At 37.8% G+C, this 24466-nt stretch overlaps 1 protein-coding gene and 1 long non-coding RNA gene across 2 annotated transcripts in view; both read left to right on the top strand.

Annotated features, from left to right (window-relative positions):
* The first annotated feature begins 11 nt into the window (after positions 1 to 11).
* Positions 12 to 885, top strand: LOC127160402 (uncharacterized). Its single transcript, XR_007826739.1, has 3 exons — positions 12 to 117; positions 252 to 317; positions 696 to 885. It is a non-coding gene; the product is annotated as an uncharacterized LOC127160402 (long non-coding RNA).
* A 7181-nt stretch (positions 886 to 8066) lies between these two features.
* LOC127160403 (deleted in malignant brain tumors 1 protein-like) overlaps positions 8067 to 24466 on the top strand; it is a gene marked incomplete at its 3' end in the record, with an annotated part of 40560 nt that continues 24160 nt past the window's right edge. Inside the window, exons 1-6 of the mRNA XM_051103045.1 lie at positions 8067 to 8380; positions 18310 to 18565; positions 18722 to 19024; positions 20897 to 21193; positions 21386 to 21700; positions 22845 to 23147. Of these exons, the coding sequence (XP_050959002.1) occupies positions 8330 to 8380; positions 18310 to 18565; positions 18722 to 19024; positions 20897 to 21193; positions 21386 to 21700; positions 22845 to 23147 (1525 nt within the window). The remainder of the gene's footprint in view (positions 8381 to 18309; positions 18566 to 18721; positions 19025 to 20896; positions 21194 to 21385; positions 21701 to 22844; positions 23148 to 24466) is intronic.

Genomic DNA, 24466 nt, shown 5'->3' with positions numbered 1-24466 from the left:
AACAGTACAGTTAACCTCTGCTTATTTTGTCTTTGCTGCATAATTTAAAAGAGCAACAAACCACACCAGATGATTATGATGATGCGATCACACCTGAACTGAGACATTCTGCTACAGGTTTGTTTCTTTTAGTTATTTCTTCAGATTTTAACATTATTTATATGCTTTCTAATTATACATATGTACGGTTTCAAAATCCAAAATTTTGTACTTTTAATAGATGTATTTCATTTTCCAATATTTTGTTGTAGATGGATTATCAGAAAACTATGATGATGTCGTCATTGTACAACAGTTCTCCAATAATATTCAAGCAGGTGTGGGTTTTAAAATATACCTTTCTAGATTAAAAGTATTTTTCTCTTGTTTTTCTTTAAATTACAGTGGCATAGACTATTTGTAAATAAAGCCACATTTATATCAGAGGGTGTTCAGGAGGCGTATGATTGTGTGAAGAATGTCATGTATGGGTGACATGATTGGTGCAATACTTAAACTTTTTAATCCGTATACCCTGAATTATTTTCATTTAGTGCCAGTAATCTATCTTTAAAAGGCCAATTTCTCTGGTCATGTTAGCAAATTTAAATTGACCACAAATACCAGTGTTTCATAATAATATTTAAAAGCATTTATTAATAATTATAATTAATTAAAAGTATATATTGATATGTGAATTTGATCTTGTTTTATAGACTATGATGATGTGGGCGAGCAGCCAGGACAACATGGAGGAACTGTGTAACTGAAAGCAAATACTGTCTTAAATACTTTTACAGATTTAAAAAGATAGAGTTTAAGTGGCTCTATGTACTATATGCTTTATCTGCAATCACCAATATTTTATATTAAATGTACAAATATATAAAAATTTTATATTTTTACATTTTATTGAAATCTCCTAAATCAATACATTTTTGTGAGAAAAAATGCTTTGCTTTTATAACCTTTTCAGAATGTTTTAATTCCTCTTTTCATACATTTTTACAAATTATGCAGTTTTTGTAGTTGCACTGCACTGAAATAAAAAAAAAAAAACATTAAATCAGTTTGTGCATAATTGTTCAGATTTTTAACAGTTGACACTGTCTTCAACTTGCTTGTGATTCCTTTGAATTGACCCATTCGTGGTGGACTTTTATAATTTGCTTTAAGTCATTGAAATTTTCTTTACAATGTCCTGCAGAGGGAGTTTTTGATGATTGGAAAAACACAGCATGCACTCTGAGCTGAAGAACATTTAGTGTTGATTTAATAGAGCTTTTTAAACAGAGACACTGTTGTTTTAAATGTATTAGTTTTATACAGGCTTCCAAATCATTGTTAGAATGAGTTTTTTTCATAAAGTTCAAAAGTGTGCACAGACTCCTGTACTGTGCTGTGTTTGTACAAGGGTTGGTGGTTCAGTGCTTAGCAAGAATATCTGGTTTGAGTCTAGCCAAATTCTTTCAAAGTGAAATATTTATGATTAATTATAACTGGTTATAATTAATTATGAATATTTTAATCAGATCTTAGAATTAACTGTAGCCAGGGAATTAACGTTGCAATTATTTGATCTGTTCGTCCACCAGACAATAGAAAGCATAATCATTCATCAATATAAAGAAAAGGTTACTTCCTAGAACCAGCCACAGAAAGAATAACTTTCCTACTTCAGTCAGTACTAGCAGTAACTTTTTAACTTGTAGTAACTCAAAATGTAGCATGTAGCAAGATCAAACATTCAGTGACTTCAAATTGTGAGCAGCACACAGAGACAATCAATTGTGAATAAATATGGAATTTAATAAATGGAACTGCAGCTAACATACAACTAAATGATGTTTAAAACAAAACATGTATACATATACATAGGGGAAGGAAGTGAGAAGAGAGAGAGAGAAGGCAAGAATGGTAGTATTTAGCATCAGTTAACCAGTGACCACATGAGAATCGTCAGAGAAGCAAAATCACCTTAAAAAGGGGCTTAACTTAAAACACGCATCTTAATAGTTGTAAAGGTTACTTGCATTGGCTTTGTTGCTGAACAAGAGTCCTGATGCGGTAGACCAGCCTGTATAATATACTGTTTAAATACCAGCCTGTAAACTAGTTCTCGTATAAAAATTCCTTTAGAAAGAACTGGAGGAAGGTCTCTAGTTCTTTCGAAGATAGGAAAATCCACAGTGCATGAGTCGACAAAGTTACTTGAAGATAAACTCCCAGAAAATTGACTCAAAGGTGATGAGTCTTATGGGAGTGTCTCGAAGAGTTTGAGCATGGATCGGTTGGAGTTAGGGTGAATTTTGATAGTTTCCCTACCACACCCATCTTTGGGTGAATTGGTCCAAAATACAAAGCTCCTATTTTTTTGAGCGGGAGAACTTCTCTTTGTCTCCATTTATGGCCCATTTGCATGTTTATTGCTGGTCTGGGCACAAAACCAGTTGATGCAGTTTTACCCAAAATATAGTACAAACAGTATGATGAATTTCCCAATCACATGGTGTACACCATTGTTTAGGAAATAAAGAGCAGAAAATCTTTTGATACCAAGAATGAAACATCTGAGAAATTAAACCTTTAGAGTACATTTATGCATAAAATTAAGTTTTGATTATATTTACGGTGGGGCATTTACAAAATATCTTAATGGAACATGATCTTTACTTTATCCTAATGAAAATACACATTTAGAGAGTAATTAGTACAAATAACGAGGGGTAACTGGGCTAGTATAGTACAGAAACATACAAGCAACACATGCATATACCAAGTACATTTATAACTGGTTAGATACAGTCTAAATAAAAGAAATGCTTCTATGTGTGTGCGTTATGTGTACTGGGAATAGTCTGCCGTCATGTGCAAACAACCTATTGTGCTGACAACGTTCTCACGAGATCCCATCCCCCATGACATCAAACTACCGCGGGGTGCAGTCCTGCATCGATCTGAATGCAGGGTCGCTCCAGCGACATTTCATTCAGCAATTCTCATCCCCCACGCTGCACTGAATTGCGCCGGCGCCATTACTCACTGTCTGTTTTTCAGGAAGATTACAATGATGATGTCAAATAGCTAGTATAGCAGAGAAGCCAGTGTAAGCAAATCAGAGCGGGGCCACCAGGACAACCTAGAGGCTGGTTGGAGGTTCTCACTGCTCTGGGAGGTTAGAGATACTTTATAATCAGACGTGGATGTCAGTGTGTGACGCTGCCTTTGACCAGCAGGATGCAGAGGTTGTGTGTAGAGAGCTGGACTGTGGGGCTCCTGTACAGGTGCTGGGAGCAGCTGCTTTTGGCAAAGGAGATGCTCAGATGTGGACACAAGAGATTCAGTGTAGAGGAAATGAGTCTCAGATTCACTTCTGTCCAACATCACTATCAGTCAAAGGAAACTGTTCTCAGGAACAGAACATTGGTTTGCTATGTGCTGGTAAGAGTTCACAGCACAATGCCTTTTCATCCATGTTAATCTCAATATGGTATCGAACTTGAATTAAGTTTATAGAGCACATTTTAAATTGACGCTCAATTTTTCTATTGCTCTCTTTTATGCATTCACAGACATGATAAATGTGTGGTTGATTGGTGGTAACAGTCGCTGTGCTGGTAGAGTGGAGTTTCTTCATAGAGGTCAGTGGGGAACAGTGTGTGATATTGGTTGGGATTTGGCTGATGCTGCAGTGGTGTGTAGAGAACTGGACTGTGGAGAACCTGTAGATGCTCTGACTGATGCTCATTTTGGACAAGGATCAGGACCAGTTTGGATAAAAAATGCGTTGTGTAATGGATCTGAGTCCACACTTAAGAAATGTGGATTTATACCATTGAATTATCATGACAATTGTCCTGATAAAAATGTTCAAGTCATTTGTTCAGGTAAAAAAATTTTTTTTTTCCTGTGATCATTTTTCACATTCTCTTTGACCACACACATTGCTGTAATAATCAGGTGCCTTGTTAAAAATAAACATTAACAGCTTGTTTAGAAAACTACGTTCTAGTGTAATTAATGCTTTCCCACATTTTGCTGACAAAATTATTAGTATTTTATTTTTTGTTGTTGTTGTTTAGGAATAGCAGTTTCTATCCTGTTTACTCCTTATTACCTTACTACGACTGGGTGGAGCAATGTTCTTAACGGGATATTTAACCCCAAACAATAATACCTGTGGCTCCTGTTGATATATTGAGGTCTTATGAAGCAAAATGATCAGTCTGTGCAAGCAACTGAACATTACTTACAACAGTATATTTTGTAATCCATAGCCTCAGGCAAACGTTCCAAAGTGGTGTTCAGTTCGTAAACAAATCTTTCTTTTGAACTGGTTCTTTTTGGAGAACTACTTGAACCAGTTCATTTTTGAACCAGTTCACTGACCTGACAGTCACTCTGACTCAAAATGAGCCAAAATACCAGGGTGTAGTATCCTATGATGCTGGTTTTGATACTATTGATACTTCACCCATACTTTGGGAAAAGTCCCTTTTTTTTTCTCTTGAACTGAAGCCTTTTTTTAATAACGCAGTGTAACTGCATGGCCATTGGTTCATGCAGTATGATTTAAAAACAAACCAGTGGTTTGGCAGCGGTGCTGCATGAGCCTATGGACATGGAACCCGGCAGCCATCTGGCTATAGAAGTGGGCGCTTCACCTCTAGTCGCCCCATGTCTGTGCTGCTACCCAGCAAGCCAAGCCTGAGCCCAATTTATTATTCGAAGTACAGGGATGCGTTGTCCGACGACTGACCCAACCTCCTCCTTTACACTTTTCCCCTGATCGCCCTGATTCTGCAGGTAATCAGGCGAATCGGGGAACAAGAATGCAAGGTTGTCCTGGTGGCCCCGCTCTGAAGAAACCAGCACTGGCTATCAGAGATTTCTCAGCTGCTCGTAGCAACTCCACGGTCCATTCCCCTGAGGCTGGATCTCCTTTCTCAGGCGAACAGGACAATATAACTCCCCCAGCCCGAGCTCTGGGCTCCTCACCTTTGGCCACTCAATGGGAGCCTGCAAACCTCCCAGGACGTGTTCTAAACACTATTTCTCAGGCTAGGGCTCCGTTTACAAGACACCTCTACACCTTTAAATGTTCTGTTTTCTCCACCTGATGTTTCACCCATCCGCCTGTGACATATCAGTGGTATTGTCCTTCCTACAAGAGCTGTTGGATAAGGAGTTCTCCCCATCCACGCTCAAGGTCTATGTAGCAGCTATAGCAGCTTCCCATGCTCCTATAGCGGGCCAGTTGTGCTATTACATTACACATGCTATTACACTTGCTGCGCTTCCTCTCTCAGAAGTATGCCCTGTCAGGGCGTTCTGAACACTGAGCGTTCTGCCCCGTTTAGGCAGTGGGAAGAACTCTTTGTTTGCTTTGGTGGTTGCACCAAAGGGCATCCGGTCACGAGACTTTCTAGGTGGATAGTTGATGCTATTATGCTAGCTTACTCTTCCTTGGGCCTTCAATACCCAATTGGAGTACGAGCTCACTCCACCAGAGGTGTCACCTCTTCATCACAGAGATTTGTGTGGCGGCTGGCTGGGCCTTAACATCCACATTTGCTAGGTTTTACAACCTGAATGTCCCAGCCTTGCAGGCTAGGGTCCTTTCTGCTTAGTTGACATGCACCTGCTTGCCACAGGACCAACTCTGAGCAAGAGTTTGGCCATAACTCGCTCAAACGAGACCTCTGGAATGATCACCCAGGCACGTTTCACCTTGCTATACTTGTCCCTCTGAGCCCCCAGATAATTAAGGCAAGTTTATGTGTGTGGTTGTTCCTCTGCAATAGCACTGCGTGATTATACTGATTCCCATAGTGTCTTAGCTGAAGCAGTACGAGTGAAGTATCAATAGGGAACGTACCCTGTTACAAATGTAACCTCAGTTCCCTGAGTTACACAAATGAGTACTGCGCTTCTAGCCATGCTATGCAGCTGCACAACTCATTCTGGCACTCTTTTATAGGCTCGAGCAGTACTCGCTCTTGTATCTCAGGGAACTGAGGTTACGTTAGTAACAAGTACGTGTATTCATTTTAAATGCTTTAGAAATCCTTGTTTCACACCATTATTGGGTGCTTTAACAATATAATTGTATATATATTATGTCACTGTATGATTATGTAAAGAAACTAGTGAACTGAACCAGTTATTCTTGAGGCTCTGGGTTACAGGCAATAATATCGCAAATCAAAATCAGTTTCTTGCACAGACCGATAATTTCACTTCATAAGACCTGAAATGTTGTTCTGTCAGGTGTCAGGCTGGTTGGAGGTTCTCGCTGCTCTGGGAGGTTGGAGATTCTTCATGATCAGACGTGGATGTCAGTGTGTGACTCTGCCTTTGACCAGCAGGATGCAGAGGTTGTATGTAGAGAGCTGGACTGTGGGGCTCCTGTACAGGTGCTGGGAGCAGCTGCTTTTGGCATAGGAGACGCTCAGATGTGGACACAAGAGATTCAGTGCAGAGGAAATGAATCTCAGATTCACCTCTGTCCAACATCACCATCACATGAAAACAACTGTTCTCATTACAATAGTGCTGGTCTGATGTGTGCAGGTTTGATCTTTTTTCTTTTATTTCTTTCCTTTTATTTATTTATTTATTTTTTTTTTTTACTTTTACCTTTACCTTTGCCCATTTGTTTCTTTACCTTTCTTCATTCTCTGTTTTTTGATGCCCTCTCAATTTATTATATAGGCAATGTTAGAGTGAGGTTGGTTGGTGGTCACAGTCGCTGTGCTGGTAGAGTGGAGGTTCATCATAGAGGTCAGTGGGGAACAGTGTGTGATTTTTTTTTTTTTTTTTTTTTGGGATATGCCTGATGCTGCAGTGGTGTGTAGAGAGCTGGATTGTGGAGAACCTGTAGATTCTCTGGGTGGTGCTCACTTTGGACAAGGATCAGGACCAATCTGGACCAATCTCAGATTATGTACTGGATCAGAATTTACTCTGATGATTTGTGCATCAGCAGAATGGGGTGATTATGACTGTGATCATACTAAGGATGCAGGAGTCATCTGCTCAGGTATCTTCCCCAAACTTTTTTTTCTTTTCTTATTTCACTTACGTTACACTGCAGAAAGTGCCCAGATATTCTTTAATTAAACATTCCTTTCTTATATTTTCTTGGAATAAATAAAGAAATTCATATGAATTTGGATTATGGTTTTGCAATAAGCATTGTTTTTTAAAACTGTTATTTTAATCACGTGTCAGCTGTCATTTAGTACACTACTGGTCAAAATTTTAGAAGAAGTTTTTGTATTATTTTTTGAAAGTCTTATGCTAATAAGGCTGCATTTATTTGATGAAAAATACAATTAAAACGGTAATATGAATGGTGCTTTGTAACTGACCAATAATGACAATTACACACAGAGATGTTTATGAACACATTGTCACATTTGTTTTTATAAATTTCTTTTCATATTACTTTCAGATGTCAAACTTACTGGAAACACCAGTTGTTCTGGGAGGTTAGAGATACTTCATGATCAGATGTGGATGTCAGTGTGTGATGCTGCCTTTGACCAGCAGGATGCAGAGGTTGTGTGTAGAGAGCTGGACTGTGGGGCTCCTGTACAGGTGCTGGGAGCAGCTGCTTTTGGCAAAGAAGATGCTCAGATGTGGACACAAGAGATTCAGTGCAGAGGAAATGAGTCTCAGATTCACCTCAGTCCAACATCTCCATTGCACAAACATAAATGTTCTTGTGATAGTTACCAGGGGCTACTGTGTGCTGGTAAGAATAAAACACACAAAAAGTATATTATTTCTGTCATGACAACCCTCTGAGAGATTGGCATGGCAATATACATAGTAATGGTCATGTACTTGCTACTGCCAATACACCCACAGACAAGCTGCTGTGAGCATGTAGGAAATCCTGCTGCACATATAACATACATGTGAATTACCCCCCAACAAAACAGGAGGAGACACAATAAATAGAGAATACAAGCCAATATATGCATGCTGCTGAGTGTAAGAAAACAAGCTGTTGCATCAGCAGACATGCTTCTATCCACACACATGGAATGAACGTAAAGGGATGGGATAGGACCAACCCCCCCCAAACAAGCTGTTTGTCAAGACGTACTAATTCCGCTCCTGAGCTGCAAAGAATGCATGTTAAACTATTTGTGTGGTTACTTAACAGTGGTGCACTATGTGTTAACAAACAAATGTAAGCTACATATGTAGCTATTTTGCAAGCTGATACAGATAACAATAAATAAATAAAACAGGAACCACCTAAGGCAAGATATAATAATTTAAAATCATATAATAACCTTCTTATAGTTTTTCTGTATTTTTCTATAACTTAGATAAAATGAATGTGAGGTTGGTTGGTGGTAACAGTCGCTGTGCTGGTAGAGTGGAGGTTCATCATAGAGGTCAGTGGGGAACAGTGTGTGATGAAGACTGGGATTTGTCTTATGCTGCAGTGGTGTGTAGAGAACTGGACTGTGGAGAACCTGTAGATGCTCTGGGTGGTGCTCATTTTGGACCAGGATCAGGACCAATCTGGATGGGTAGTGCATTATGTGCTGGATCAGAGTCTGCTCTAAAGAAGTGTGGATCAGTAGGATGGAGCATACATGCCTGTACTCACAATCTTGATGCCAGTGTCATCTGTTCAGGTAAATTATTTACCATGTTGTCCACAGATTTACACTGCCCTCCAAAAGTTTGGAAACACCCCAAGTGTGGTTTTGGACGATATCAGATACATTAGAGTAACTTGACATTATAATTGAAGACCAGCAATAATAATTTTCGTTTTGATTACATAATAATGGCAATATATACATGTCAAAGTCAGACATGCCCCTTTGCCAGCTGTGATGCCTGGTTACTGGTTTAAACTTGGCCCAGGTTTTTAAAAGATTTTTGGGTCAGCACAACTTAATAGCTTCAACAACTGATTGCCAATTAAGTTTAGAATACAATTAATTTAGGCCCAGATTATCTTAAATTGGTAAACAGTTCAGACTCTTGTTCTGGAAGAGTGGAGCTTCAGTTCCTTCGTAAATGGGGCACAGTGTGTGATGCAGGCTGGGATATGAGAGCTGCCAGTGTCCTCTGTAGACAGCTGAATTGTGGGATTCTGTTGTGGGACCAGACTGGTTTGGAGAGGGAAGTGATGAAATCTGGGCTGATGTGTTTGATTGTAACAGGAATGAAACAAAACTCTCAGAATGTTCCATCTCTTCATGGAGTCGAGCTGAATGTTCTCATAGACGAGATGTTGGAGTCATCTGCTCTGGTAGGCTTAAAAACTTAATACTGAATAAAATTAAACATGAAATACAATTACAGTAAATTGTAACAGCAAAACTTTGTTGTACTAGTTTAATAAACATCCTCTCTTCAGATTCCTCTCTGGCTCTTCATGATGGTCTGGTGCGGTTGTCTGGAGAGAGACAGTGTGAGGGGGAGGTGGAAGTTTTCATCCATCAGGTCTGGAGGAGAGTTCTGCTGGACTCCTGGAGTCTCACTGAATCCTCTGTGGTCTGCAGACAGCTGGGCTGTGGCTCTGTGCTGAACTTCTACAGCTCCTCTTCATCCAGTCCTGAACACAGTCATGAGTGTGTGACGGGCTTCCAGTGCTCTGGGAGTGAAGCTCATCTGGGGAACTGCAGCTCTCCACAAACTCTCAACTGCAGCTCCACACAACAGCTGTCAATCACCTGCCTTGGTGAGAACAACAACATCTGGGCAGATTCTTCAGTTGTTAGTGATCAATAATGTGATTTTCTTTCTCTGAATATCAGGTCGTGGGTCCATCAGGCTGGTGGGTTCTGGGGGAGACTGTGCAGGGAGGCTGGAGGTTTTTCACAGCGGCTCATGGGGGACAGTGTGTGATGACTCCTGGGATATTAAAGATGCCCATGTGGTGTGCAGACAGCTGCAGTGTGGAGTGGCCCTCAGTAACCAGCAGGTACCAGCCTGGTTTGGTCCTGGTTCTGGACCCATATGGCTGGATGAGGTGGAGTGTGAGGGGAATGAGACGTCCCTGTGGAGCTGCTCTTCTCCAGGCTGGGGACAACATGACTGTAATCACAAGGAGGATGTAGGAGTCATGTGCTCAGGTACACAGTGAACAATAAACAATAGCAAATGTATGTATTTATACATATTAAAAAATATATTTCTATATTTATATTATGCAATATATATATATATATATATATATTGCCTTGAAAGTTGTCCAAATGAAGTTTTTACGAATGCATATTACTAATCAGAAATTACATTTTGATACATTTACGGTAGGAAAAATATCAAAATATCTTCATGAAACATTATCTTTATCTTTACTATCCTAATGATTTTTGGCATAAAAGAAAAATTGATAATTGTGACCATACGGTGTATTGGCTATTGCAACAAATATACCTGAGCTACTTATGACTGGTTTTGTGGTCCAGGGTCTCTCTCTCTCACTCAAAATGATAATTAAAAAAAAAATGACCTCATTCAAAAGTTTACATCCACTAGATTATTTATGTGTTCTTACCTGAATGATTCACACCTGTGTTTTTTGTTTAGTGATAGTTGTTTATGAGAAACACAATTCATTCAGAGCCGGGTGGTGAAAATTTTGGAACAGAATGGAGATTGTACATTTTTCTAATTTTGCCTGAATATCATATTTTTTCATTTAGTACTGCCCTTCAGAGGCTACAGAAGATAATTACATATTTCCCAGATAAATTTACTCTGATCGTCAAATTCAAATAGTTTGAAAAATGTATTTTTCTGTCTAGAGTTTAAAGAGATCAGGTTAACTGAGGGCTTTGAAGGGAATGTGGAGGTTTTCTACAATGGATCCTGGGGTAATGTGTGCTGGAACCAGATGGACAGAGACACAGCGAGTCTGATCTGTCAAGAGCTGAACTGTGGAAGATCTGGTGTTCTTTCTGATTCAATATCAAGAGTAAAATCAGCTACTAACGGGCTGGATGAAGTGAAATGTCGACCACATGATTCAAATCTGTGGCAGTGTCATCTTCACCCTGGGGACAGAATGACTGTGGTGAAGATGAAGTGGCCAAAATTGCCTGCTCAGGTGAGACATTTTACTTTAGTCCAAAAATATCATGGTAATCCTTTGATTTTGAAATGTGCTATATACATATAATATTGAATTAACTTGTTACTACAGAACAGGAGAGTCATGATTCCCCTAGAAGCTATTTGTCAAGCCCCACATCTTCCCACCAGAGACAGCATTCAGGTAAATTTATTTGATGGAAAAGAGCATCATAACAACCCTATTTTAAATATTACTGTCTTCTGGGGACACCAACAAATTTATTTTCATACCACACACTTACCCCGCTGCAGGTGCCAGCATTTTAACAGTAATCTGATTGCAGTTACTGCAAATTAGCCAGTAATTTGAGTCTATGATGTGTATTTTAGATCATGTTCCTCTCAGACTGAGTGGAGGGGAGGGCCAGTGCTCTGGGAGGCTGGAGGTGTATCATAACGCTGTCTGGGGCTCAGTCTGTGATGATCAGTGGGACATCAGTGATGCTCAGGTGGTCTGCAGGCAGCTGGGTTGTGGAGCAGCACTGAGGGCTGATGGGAATTCAACCTTTGGTGCTGGTGAAGGTGTTGTGTGGATGAACAAAGTCGAGTGCAGAGGGAATGAGATTCACCTGTGGGACTGTCCTCTCTCCCTGAAAAAACACACTGACTGCTCCCGCAAAGAGCACGCTGGACTCACCTGTGCAGGTCACAGCAAAACACAAACATATACTATTCATTTTAGATCATTTTAAGTCATGGTTTTGAGTGTGTTTGTGTATTTTTTGACAGATTTTTCAGATTTGCTAGTGTCCACTCCTGCCACAACATCAGCTTCTCCTCCAGTTTCTTCTCCAGTGCGCTTAAAATCAGTCTCTACTCCACAAACTCCTCCAGCAGCGTCTCTCTCTGTCCTCCCAGTGCCTGTGATTATACTGGTAGTTGTGCTCTTACTGCTCTTAGTGCCACTGCTTATACTGATTCAGCAGAACAGAGTGATGAGGAGAGGTAGGAGAGATCCAGAGACTGTCATAATGTGTCTTATTCAGTGTGTGTTCAGTCATGTGGTGTGAACTGACAGCAGGTTTGTCTGTCTACACTCACAGCTCTCTCTAAGAGGAGACACAGGATGACGACTGAGGCTATTTATGAGGAGATTCAACACAGACCCACTAATAGACAGAGTCTCTTCACTCAGAGGGGTGAGTAAGTAGTGTCTGATTTATGGAGATTAACAGGGTAAATATGGAGTAAATATATTAATTTGTGTGCACTTTTTTTTAAAATGATGTAAGGTTAGTGTAATGATCCAAAGTAAGTGGGAATTTTGGTTAATTTAATATTGTGAATGTGCGTCTGATGGTTCTACTCCTCCATAACAGGAAGTGTCCATTCAGAAGAACAGCATTCTGCATATGAAGATGCTGATGAGTTTCTTTCAGGTTAGAGGATTTAAGTATACAGTAATAATGTCACCTGCACCACAGAGAAATCTATGTATATCATTTTAAAATATTCACTTGTTAAGTTATCTTAGCAGAGTTTAAATTACATCATTCAACACATACAGTAATACATGAGATTTTATTTAATCTTTTCATTTATCTTTTTGTAAAGCAAAATCTGGAGTAGCAGTCACAGCTGACTACTATAATGACTCCATCATCGCTGAAGGCCCAACAGGTCAGAGCCTTGGTTCACTGATCACAGTGATTTCACTTCATTAAATACTTTACTGGGCTTGTGAACAGTAATTCAGTTTCTGGTTATTCTCTCTTTTCTTTTAACTTTTTTATTAGAGCAAAAAATCACACCTGAGAATTACAATGATATAATCACTGTTGGACTGAGACATCGTGCTACAGGTTTGTTTCTTTTGATTATATGTACAGTTTTTAACCACAATATATTTAAATGTATTTTAATTTCAAAATCCCCAATTTGTCCATTTAATGGATGCATTTCATCGTTCATTATTTTGTTGTAGATGGCTTACCAGAAGTCTATGATGATATCGTCATTGTACGACAGTTCTCCAAAGATAAAGGAGGTGTGGGTTTCAGATTACTCCCTTGTATATAGGATCAGTTTTTTCCTCTTGTTTTTCCTGTAAGTATAGTGGCATATAAACTATGTAGACTATTTCTTAATCTAAATAATAATAGCCACATTTCTATCAGAGGGTTTTAAGAAGGAATATGATAATGTGAAGAATGTCTGTGAGTGACATGGCTTGTATGCTATTGACATTTTTTTTTAAATCCTACACTAAGTCATTTTTATTTAGTGTTTGTAATATTTCGTGATTTGTTTCTATGGTCATTTAAATTGATTACTAATACGGATGCATTCATTATTATACTTAAAAGTAATTAGTAGTGATTTTAATACATTCTGTATGGATAAATGAATTTGATCTTGTCTTCTAGACTATGATAATGTCGGGGAAGAGCCTGGAAACACTGAGGGACTGCATAACTGAAAGCACACCCACTGTCTCAAATGCTTTTTATTTTAAAAGATTTTTAAAAAATGTAAGATGTCCACAGTTTAAGTGGCTCTATATACTGTATGTTTTAGCTGCAATCCACCAATGTTTTATGTTACATTTTGTATAGAATTCTCCTAAATCAATTGCAATTTGTAAGAGAAAGAAGTTCTTTCATTTTCATAGCCTTTTTCAAAATGTTTGACTTTCTCTTTTTAGACATTTTTTCAAAACAGTAAGTTTTTGCAGTCGCATTGCATTTAAATATTTCATTATCACTTTAGAAATGTGAGAGAATGAAGAAACATTTTTTCCTAACATTCAATCATTTTGTATATGGTTGTTCTATGAGTTGTTCTATGAGAATTCTTCCATCTGTAACAGTTCACAGCATATTCAACTTTTGTTAATTATTATTATTGTCATTACTTTTAAATGTAGACACACCACTGGACTTTTTATTTTGCTGGAATTTTCTTTTGGATAACCTTCAGTGCTGATATAATAAAGCTTTTTAAAAAGAGGCCCTGTTTGTTTAATATATGTCTATATACAGTGGCTTGCAAAAGTATTCGGCCCCCTTGAACTTTTCCACATTTTGTCACATTACAGCCACAAACATGAATCAATTTTATTGGAATTCCACGTGAAAGACCAATACAAAGTGGTGTACACGTGAGAAGTGGAACGAAAATCATACATGATTCCAAACATTTTTAACAAATAAAGAACTGAAAAGTGGGGTGTGCGTAATTATTCAGCCCCCTGAGTCAATACTTTGTAGAACCACCTTTTGCTGCAATTACAGCTGCCAGTGTTTTAGGGTATGTCTCTACCAGCTTTGCACATCTAGAGACTGAAATTCTTGCCCATTCTTCTTTGCAAAACAGCTCCAGCTCAGTCACATTAGATGGACAGCGTTTGTGAACAGCAGTTTTCAGATCTTGCCACAGATTCTCGATTGGATTTAGATCTGGACTTTGACTGGGCCATTCTAACACATGGATATGTTTTGTTTTAAACCATTCCATTGTTGCCCTGGCTTTATGTTTAGGGTCGTTGTCCTGCTGGAAGGTGAACCTCCGCCCCAGTCTCAAGTCTTTTGCAGACTCCAAGAGGTTTTCTTCCAAGCTTGCCCTGTATTTGGCTCCATCCATCTTCCCATCAACTCTGACCAGCTTCCCTGTCCCTGCTGAAGAGAAGCACCCCCAGAGCATGATGCTGCCACCACCATATTTGACAGTGGGGATGGTGTGTTCAGAGTGATGTGCAGTGTTAGTTTTCCGCCACACATAGCGTTTTGCATTTTGGTCTCATCTGACCAGAGCACCTTCTTCCACATGTTTGCTGTGTCCCCCACATGGCTTGTGGTAAACTGCAAACGGGACTTCTTATGGTTTTCTTTTAACAATGGCTTTCTTCTTGCCACTCTTGCATAAAGGCCAACTTTGTGCAGTGCACGACTAATAGTTGTCCTATGGACAGATTCCCCCACCTGAGCTGTAGATCTCTGCAGCTCGTCCAGAGTCACCATGGGCCTCTTGGCTGCATTTCTGATCAGCGCTCTCCTTGTTCGGCCTGTGAGTTTAGGTGGACGGCCTTGTCTTGGTAGGTTTACAGTTGTGCCATACTCCTTCCATTTCTGAATGATCGCTTGAACAGTGCTCCGTGGGATGTTCAAGGCTTGGGAAATCTTTTTGTAGCCTAAGCCTGCTTTAAATTTCTCTATAACTTTTTCCCTGACCTGTCTGGTGTGTTCTTTGGACTTCATGGTGTTGTTGCTCCCAATATTCTCTTAGACAACCTCTGAGGCCGTCACAGGGCAGCTGTATTTGTACTGACATTAGATTACACACAGGTGCACTCTATTTAGTCATTAGCACTCATCAGGCAATGTCTATGGGCAACTGACTGCACTCAGACCAAAGGGGGCTGAATAATTACGCACACCCCACTTTTCAGTTCTTTATTTGTAAAAAATGTTTGGAATCATGTATGATTTTCGTTTCACTTCTCACGTGTACACCACTTTGTATTGGTCTTTCACGTGGAATTCCAATAAAATTGATTCATGTTTGTGGCTGTAATGTGACAAAATGTGGAAAAGTTCAAGGGGGCCGAATACTTTTGCAAGCCACTGTATATGCTTCTAATCTTGTTGTTTTAAATTGCTGTCCATGTTTTCTATTAAAATCTATATGCATGGTTTTTTTTCTCCCTGGTTCTTGAGCTCTACCTCTTTCTGAATTTAATGGAGATCAAGAATGCTGACAAGACAGCTTTCCTTGACTCTTAGTTCTCCCCCACAGGCTTGTTTGGCCCTGTGATGGGTGGCTTCGCCGAGTGTTTTACTGCAGTCCCGACCCTGAGCCGGTCAAAGCTCTCAGAAGTGAAGAGGGGAAGGTAAAGTCGCTTTCAGATTTCATTTCATTCTAGCCTAAAATCAAACAAGAGCAGTTCTAAACCTAAATCAAACACATACGCTTCTTAGATAACTGCTGAAACCTCCTTATTTAAAACATTTTATTTTTTAAATTGGTAATTGAAGACATTATTTTTGTTTATGCTAATCTAGAAATAACATGATGAAAGAGAGCACACCCAATGATGATGCCAGCTGGCCTACTGCTTTTCTGTAGATGGCATCAGCACAGCATATTAGCTCTTCAGGGTGGAGTTCAGCCTCATTTGTTAGTACATGTCAGTGAAAGAAGGTAAAAAAAAAAAAAAAAAGAGGGTAAAAAAATTAATTGTTTGTTTGTTTGCCATAATATGCCAGTAGCTGAGAGTTCTCCATTGTTCGTCAGGTAGGAGGAACATTTTCTGAATGTCATTGTTTAAGAGAAATCAGTTGTGCACGTTCTTCTAAGTAGCTTAAAGATGGCCTAGTCTCACGTACAGACAAGATGGTAAAAGCTCAGATACACTAAAATACTAGAGAAAGATGAATGTATGGTACAACCGGAAATGGAGCACACAGACTCTCTGCTGGTCAAAAAGTGAACAAAATGCTTATTTTCACTGTCTGAGACTTATGGTTTTTGTGGGACCTATGAAACCACTTGTGGAATGAGGTAAATTTTACATTAGTCACAGGAAATATGTTTGCATAAAAAATTAAGCAAAACATTTATTAAACATATTTACACTATTATTAACTGTAAAGAGTTATTACGTGTTAATGTCATTCTAACGTGTGTGCACTAATAGACATTTTTAGGACATGTACAGTTAGTTATCAGTGCTTTTATCTCATCTCTGCAGGTGTTGGGCTTTGATGCTGCAAATAAACTGAATAGTTTCCTGTCTCCTGTACGTTAGTTATCAGTGCTTTTCTCTACAGGTGTTGGGCTTTGATGCTGTAAATAAACTGTAGTTTCCTGTCTCCTATAAACCTTATATAGATACTTATATATATCTGTGTGTGTGTATGTTTGCTTCCTCTTAGTGGGGCGTCTCAATGTGTGGGGAGGAGTTCATCAGCACTGACAGTTTTGATATATATGGAGAAAATAAGAAAAGCGTCCTCTGATTTGTCAGTGAAGTTGTTTGATGATTTCCTCTGTTGTGTCTAATAAGGTAATAGCGAGTGTGATTGGAGGGTGTTGGGCCTCTTTCTCTCTCATTAGGAGGATGCCTGTACTTCTGTATCATCAGTGTGGAGAAACTTGTACTGGGTGTTGAGTTAATCATGCTGAGGATGATGGGAAGATGCCTGACACTCATTTTACTGTCTTCAGTTGTAATACTCATCACAGCTGGTAAGTTCACATGAAATTAAAGGATGAAGTTATTTTTAGAAATGAATAGGGGGCAGATTGTGTTCTTTAATCACTTAAAATTAGACTGTACAATGTGTTGTTTTGGATGACATATTACATTGTCACAATATTTTGAATGTTATTCTGTATTGCTCAACAGCCATTTTATAAACATCTATAAGTTTTCAAAATAATGATAATATTTGTTATTTATGGAAAACAGGTCATTCATTATTATAACTTTCTGTTAAGACAAAAAAAAAAAAAAAAAATATTTCACTTACCTTGATTACACATTTGGAGACACTTGAGTATGAGCAGCGATAAAGTTCTGATAGGATAAACATTGATTTGGAAGTATTACAGTCAAACATAGCTTGAGCAAGTCTTGTGAACATTTACCACAGAAAAATTAATTGCTCATTCACAATGCAGCAGAATAAAAGTTATATTATGTTATGTCAAGATCACAAGAAATTGAAATTGTGAAATGACAATGATAGACAAAAAACTAACTTGTTTTACTATTTTGTCACCTTAAACAATATTTTTTTTTTTTTTTTTAAATTGGCTAAAGGGCTCAGCTGCTCAAAATAGCTCAAAATAAATTGTTTCTCCATAAATCAATCAATCAATCAATCTGGTTTATAGTGAGACAGTTACAATAGAAGTGAAAGTGCCAGTAAGCCTTAAAATACTTTAGACATAAGAAAAAAAAAAAAAAAAACTTAACATGATTTTAGTGTAAAAAAAAAAATGCCTTAATGTATAGCCTTATTTATTTATTTATGAGTAGGGTGGAGTCAGCATGATTGTTTATATAAATCAGCATACTAAGAAATTATGTTGATTGAGCTCAACTGTTGTGAAATCTGAATATTCTTTTAAATATTTAGATGTATGTGCCCCATTTAACCAGTTGTCCATCTTTGTATTGCTTGCTCTCTCATTGTTATTGGTTAATATTTAGATCATGGGAATGTGAGGTTGGTTGGTGGTCACAGTCGCTGTGCTGGTAGAGTGGAGGTTCTTCATAGAGGTCAGTGGGGAACAGTGTGTGGTGCTGGATGGGATTTGGTTGATGCTGCAGTGGTGTGTAGAGAACTGGACTGTGGAGAACCTGTAGATGCTCTGGGTGATGCTCATTTTGGACAAGGATCAGGACCAATCTGGATGACTGCTTTGTGTTTTGGATCAGAGTCTACACTGAAGAACTGTTGGTCAGGAGGATGGGGTAAAACCACATGTGATCATTCTAAAGATGCTGGAGTCATCTGCTCAGGTGTAGTATTTTTACATATTCTTATTTATATGTAAATATTTTGTGCTTCTATGTTCAGCTTCAATAATAAATATATTTCATATGTGTGTTTTTCTTTGGTGTTTTTACATTATTTATTAAAACAATGGTTTTGTTGATTGTGTTTTTCCTACTTAGAAGTCCGATTGGTTGGAGGTTCTCGCTGCTCTGGGAGGTTAGAGATACTTCATGATCAGACGTGGATGTCAGTGTGTGACGCTGCCTTTGACCAGCAGGATGCAGAGGTTGTGTGTAGAGAGCTGGACTGTGGGGCTCCTGTACAGGTGCTGGGAGCAGCTGCTTTTGGCAAAGGAGACACTCAGATGTGGACACAAGAGATTCAGTGTAGAGGAAATGAATCTCAGATTCACCTCTGTCCAACATCACCATCAGTCAAAGGAAACTGTTCTTGGGAACAGAACATTGGTTTGTTGTGTGCTGGTAAGAGTTCACATTACAGTGCCTTTTCATCCATGTTAAACTCAATTTGGTGTCCATCCTGATTTAGGTTTATAGAGCACATTTTAAATTGACACTCACTTTGTCTATTGCTCTCTTTTATACATTCACAGATATAATAAATGTGAGGTTGGTTGGTGGTCACAGTCGCTGTGCTGGTAGAGTGGAGGTTCTTCATAGAGGTCAGTGGGGAACAGTGTGTGATGTTGGTTGGGATTTGGCTGATGCTGCAGTGGTGTGTAGAGAACTGGACTGTGGAGAACCTGTAGATGCTCTGACTGATGCTCATTTTGGACAAGGATCAGGACCAATTTGGATAAAAAATGCATTGTGTTTTGGATCTGAGTCCACACTTAAGAAATGTGGATCTGTACCATCTATTTATCAGACAATTGTCTTGATAAAAATGCTCAAGTAATTTGTTCAGGTAAACTAAAAATTCCATATTATAGTACAAAACAAAATTTATATACAACATGTATTTTTCTGTGACCATTTTCCACATTCTCTTTGACCACACACATTGCTGTAATAATCAGGGTATAAAAATAAAGAATGAAAATTCTACATTCTGATGTAATGAATGTACAGGTACAGCAAAGAACAGTACAAGTCTTGGTGGACTTCCCCACATTTTGAATCAAGTTAGTTTTTTCGGTTGTTTAGGAATAGTAGTGTCTATCCTGTTTCCTCCTTATTACCACACAATGAATGGGTGGACCAATTTTCATAAAGGAATAGTTCACCCAGAAAATTAACCTCTGGCTCCTGTTGATATATTGAGGTGTTATGAAGCAAAATGGTCAGTCTGTGCAACTAACTCAACATAGTTACAACAATATCATGTGTAATCCATATCCTCAGGTAATCGGTCTGAAGTAAAGTCTGGTTCATGAATGAACCATTCTTTTGAACTGGTTCTTCTTGGAGATCTTGGACCAGTTCACTAAATTGGACTGAACTGTTTAAAACAGTTCAGGGCTTGAGCAGCACAGATCTACAAGCTACTCAATCAAAACTCACTTTTGTACCAGTGCATATTATCCTGTGATGCTTTTTTTTTGCAACTCAGTCAGTGCTCTAGTTCCTCTGACACTCACTGAACTGGGGAAACAGTACTGACTTGGACAGACGACCGATGAGCACTTGAATGAGGGGATGAAATAAAAGTTTTTATGTTTTCTCTTTGTTTATGTAAAAAGGTAAGCTGATGAAAACAAGTTTAATCACTTTATATGCTTTGACATGCAAAACATCCATGTTTCACATCATTATTGGGTGCTTTAACAATATAATTGCATATAGGCTACTGTATGTTACGTCATTGCATGATTACGTAAACAAATTAGTGAACTGAACCAGTTAATTGAAACAAACTGTCAGAAAAAAAAAAAACATGATGCCTGAGGCTATAGATTACAGGCAATAATGTAAATAAAGTACAGAGCAATAATTTCTCTTCATAAGACCTCAATTTATCATCAGGAGCCATTGGTATTAGTTTGGGATTCCTTGATATGCTTTTTTTATTCTCAAAGATGGGCAGACACTGAGTTGCTGAGTTGACTCTTCTTTACTGTTCTAATAAAAAAAAAAAAAAAAAAAATACACCTTGGATGACCTGAGAGTGAGTAAATTAAAAATGAAAAAAAAAAAAAAACAAGACATGACATGAAATCTTTTACATGAGAGTGTGGCTAGTCATGTGTTGATGACTGGCCACATATGTCCTATGTCAACATAGCAAATATCTTTTATTTCAGTGGATCAAAGAAATTAAGATTTCTTGTAATATGTGATTTTGTCCTCAAGGAGTCAGCATTGATTTCCATAACTGAAATGTTGTTCTTTCAGGTGTCAGGCTGGTTGGAGGTTCTCGCTGCTCTGGGAGGTTAGAGATACTTCATGATCAGACGTGGATGTCAGTGTGTGACGCTGCCTTTGACCAGCAGGATGCAGAGGTTGTGTGTAGAGAGCTGGACTGTGGGGCTCCTGTACAGGTGCTGGGAGCAGCTGCTTTTGGCAAAGGAGACACTCAGATGTGGACACAAGAGATTCAGTGCAGAGGAAATGAATCTCAGATACACTTCTGTCCAACATCACCATCACATGAAAAAAACTGTTCTCATGACAGTCATGTTGGACTGGCTTGTGCAGGTTTGATCTTTTTTTTTTTTTTTTTTTTTTTTAATAAACTGGAATCAAATTTAATATTCTCTAACAAAACATCACATAGTATTATTTTCTTCTTTTTGTGTTTCTTTCCTCATTCTTTACCTTTGTCCATTTGTTTCTTTAAATTTCCCCTTTTGTTTTTTGATACCCTCTCAATTTATTATATAGGCAATGTTAGAGTGAGGTTGGTTGGTGGTCACAGTCGCTGTGCTGGTAGAGTGGAGGTTCTTCATAGAGGTCAGTGGGGAACAGTGTGTGATCATGACTGGGATATGACTGAAGCTGCAGTGGTGTGTAGAGAACTGGACTGTGGAGAACCTGTAGATGCTCTGGGTGGTGCTCACTTTGGACAAGGATCAGGACCAATCTGGGATGATCTCATGTTATGTACTGGATCAGAATTTTCACTGAAGATTTGTGCATCAATAAAATGGAGTTTTTATGACTGTGATCATACTAAGGATGCAGGAGTCATCTGCTCAGGTACCTTCCCCAAACTTTTTTTTTTTTCTTTTCTTATTTCACTTACATTACATTGAAGAAAGTGCCTGGATATTGCTTAATTATACATTCTCTTTTTGTGAAAGAAACAAAGAAATTCATATGAATTTGGATTATGGGTGTACAATATGCATTGTTTTTAAAACTATTTTAACTACCACATGCCAGCTGACATTACTGTACACTACTGTCAAAATTTTGGAATGACATTTTTTTTTAAGTCTTATGTAATAAGGCACATTTATCTGAAAATAAAGTAAAAAAATTTATTATTACAATTTAAAATTTTGTTTCTGTTTTCATATTTTTGAAATGTTTAATATTTTTGATGGCAAAGTCTTATTTAATAAGGCTGCATTTATCTGAAGGAAATAAAGTAAAAACTGTGTAATATTTTGTGAAATGAAATATTATTACAATTTAAAATAACTGGTTTCTGTTTTTTCATAAATTTTTTGAAATGTTTAATATTTCTAAATGGCAATTTATTTAAATTCAGCAAGGAAGCATTAAATCTTCAGTGTCACATGAATATCAATGTTATTTGTAAACAAATAAAGCTGTTCTTTTGAACATTTTATTAATCAACAATAATATTTTATTAAATAATATTTGATATATGTATGCAAAATCACATGATCAAGAGTGCCAAGAATTTGATATAAAAGATACATTTAATAAGGTTAGACTATTATAAAAAGAAAATTCCCCTGGAAATCAATTTAAAATTAGAACAAGAACATGCTTATACTGTAAATACAATATAAGACTTTAAAAACACATTTTTGAATGATGCACATCACTGTCTACTTATTTTCAACAAAATTCCAGTATTGCACATCAAGTTTGATTGACATGAAGTGTGTGACAGTAATTTCATTTCTTTCTTTCTTTTTCTTTTTCTTTCTTTTTCTTTCATTCATTCATTTACTGCTGGTGGTCTTTTGTACTAATCCTTTAAATGAACTCTTCATTAACCATTTGATTATTTTACCCTGATTGTTTTCTTAATAAGAAATGGTGCTTTGTGGCTGAACAATAATGACAAGGTTTACACATTGAAATAACAAAGTTTATGAAAACATTGTCATTTTATTTTTAAAATTTCTTTCTCATATTACTTCAGATGTCAAGCTTGCTGGAAACACCAGTTGCTCTGGGAGGTTAGAGATACTTCATGATCAGACGTGGATGTCAGTGTGTGACGCTGCCTTTGACCAGCAGGATGCAGAGGTTGTGTGTAGAGAGCTGGACTGTGGGGCTCCTGTACAGGTGCTGGGAGCAGCTGCTTTTGACAAAGGAGACACTCAGATGTGGACACAAGAGATTCAGTGCAGAGGAAATGAATCTCAGATTCACCTCTGTCAAACATCTCCATTGCACAAACACAACTGTTCTCGTGATAATTACCAGGGGCTACTGTGTGCTGGTAAGAATTCAGAGTTAAGAGTTTTGGTCTTGGCAGAACAGATCTGTTACACTGAGGCTGCGGCAGGGCTAGGACAGAGACTTACTGCCAATACACCCACAGACAAGCTGCTGTGAGCATTTAGGATATACTGCTGCATATATGAAATTGAAATTGTATATGTATACATGAAATTGAACAATAAATAGAGAATAATAGCTGCTGAGTGTAAGAAAACAAGCTGCTGCATCAGCAGACATGTCTGTGTCCACACACATGGAATGAATGTAAAGGGATGGGATATGACCAAACACCCCTTAAACTGTTCTACTGCCAATTTTTTTTGTGCGCACACTCCATGACAGAGTGGAATGCTGACAATGTGCCTCGTTATATAATTCTGTAAATCGGCGGGGCAACTCGGTAATTGTTCTCCACACCAAAATAATCAAATAATCCCGTTAAACGCAGTATTTGAATTTGTAACTTGTGATTTTAGAAAAAAAACATTAATCTGTGTAACACTAAATTGTATTTTTTTTATGATGCACAGCTCTTCAGCTTTTAGATTTATTCTTAAAAAAAAAAATAATAATAATAATAATTTACATTTTTTATAAACTTTCTAATTTTAACAAACTGTATATAGAAGCAAACTTTACATGAAATAAATATAAAAGTTGCTATGCTTAAAAAGTATTGTACAACCTGCAAAAAAAAAAAAAGAAATTCAGTTAGTTTTTGATGTGGTTTTAAAACTTGCTGTGAAGTAAAAATAATATTTTGGTCATATTGCCCATCTCTGTTCTTACTGAGTTGAAGTCATGATGGTGATAAAACGTAATAAAAGATGTCTGGGGAAAAAAAAAAATTAGTTTAGTTTTTCCTACAGGGCAGGGGAAGGGAAGATCATTTCTAATCAGTAGTACACATCTAAATGTTTTTGTTTTGCATTCAGAATATGTCCAGATATATTTCAGCCTAATAGGGATGCCTGCACCTGATGGCCAATTTCACATGTATTTTGTGTATTTTAAAAATACAAAATACTTGTATTTAAATACATTTTTTACACAGTATTTTGTATTTGTATTTAAATACATTTTTCCACTCAGTATTTTGTATTTTTATTTTAAATACATTTCTATGTATTTATGCCCATCTCTGGCTACAACACCAAATGACTAAACTCTAGTTAGAAAGTGCACTATGTGTTAACAAACAGATGTACGTTGCAAGCTGATACACATAACAAAAAACCCCAGGAATCACCTGAGGACAGATAAAATAAAGTCATTATTGTCAATGACATAACCATTTATCCTTTATTTGTGCAGTGA

The sequence above is a fragment of the Labeo rohita genome, unplaced genomic scaffold (genome assembly GCF_022985175.1).
Source record: "Labeo rohita strain BAU-BD-2019 unplaced genomic scaffold, IGBB_LRoh.1.0 scaffold_344, whole genome shotgun sequence".
NCBI classification, from domain to species: Eukaryota; Metazoa; Chordata; class Actinopteri; order Cypriniformes; family Cyprinidae; genus Labeo; species Labeo rohita.
This window is presented reverse-complemented; position numbering and strand designations above follow the sequence as displayed.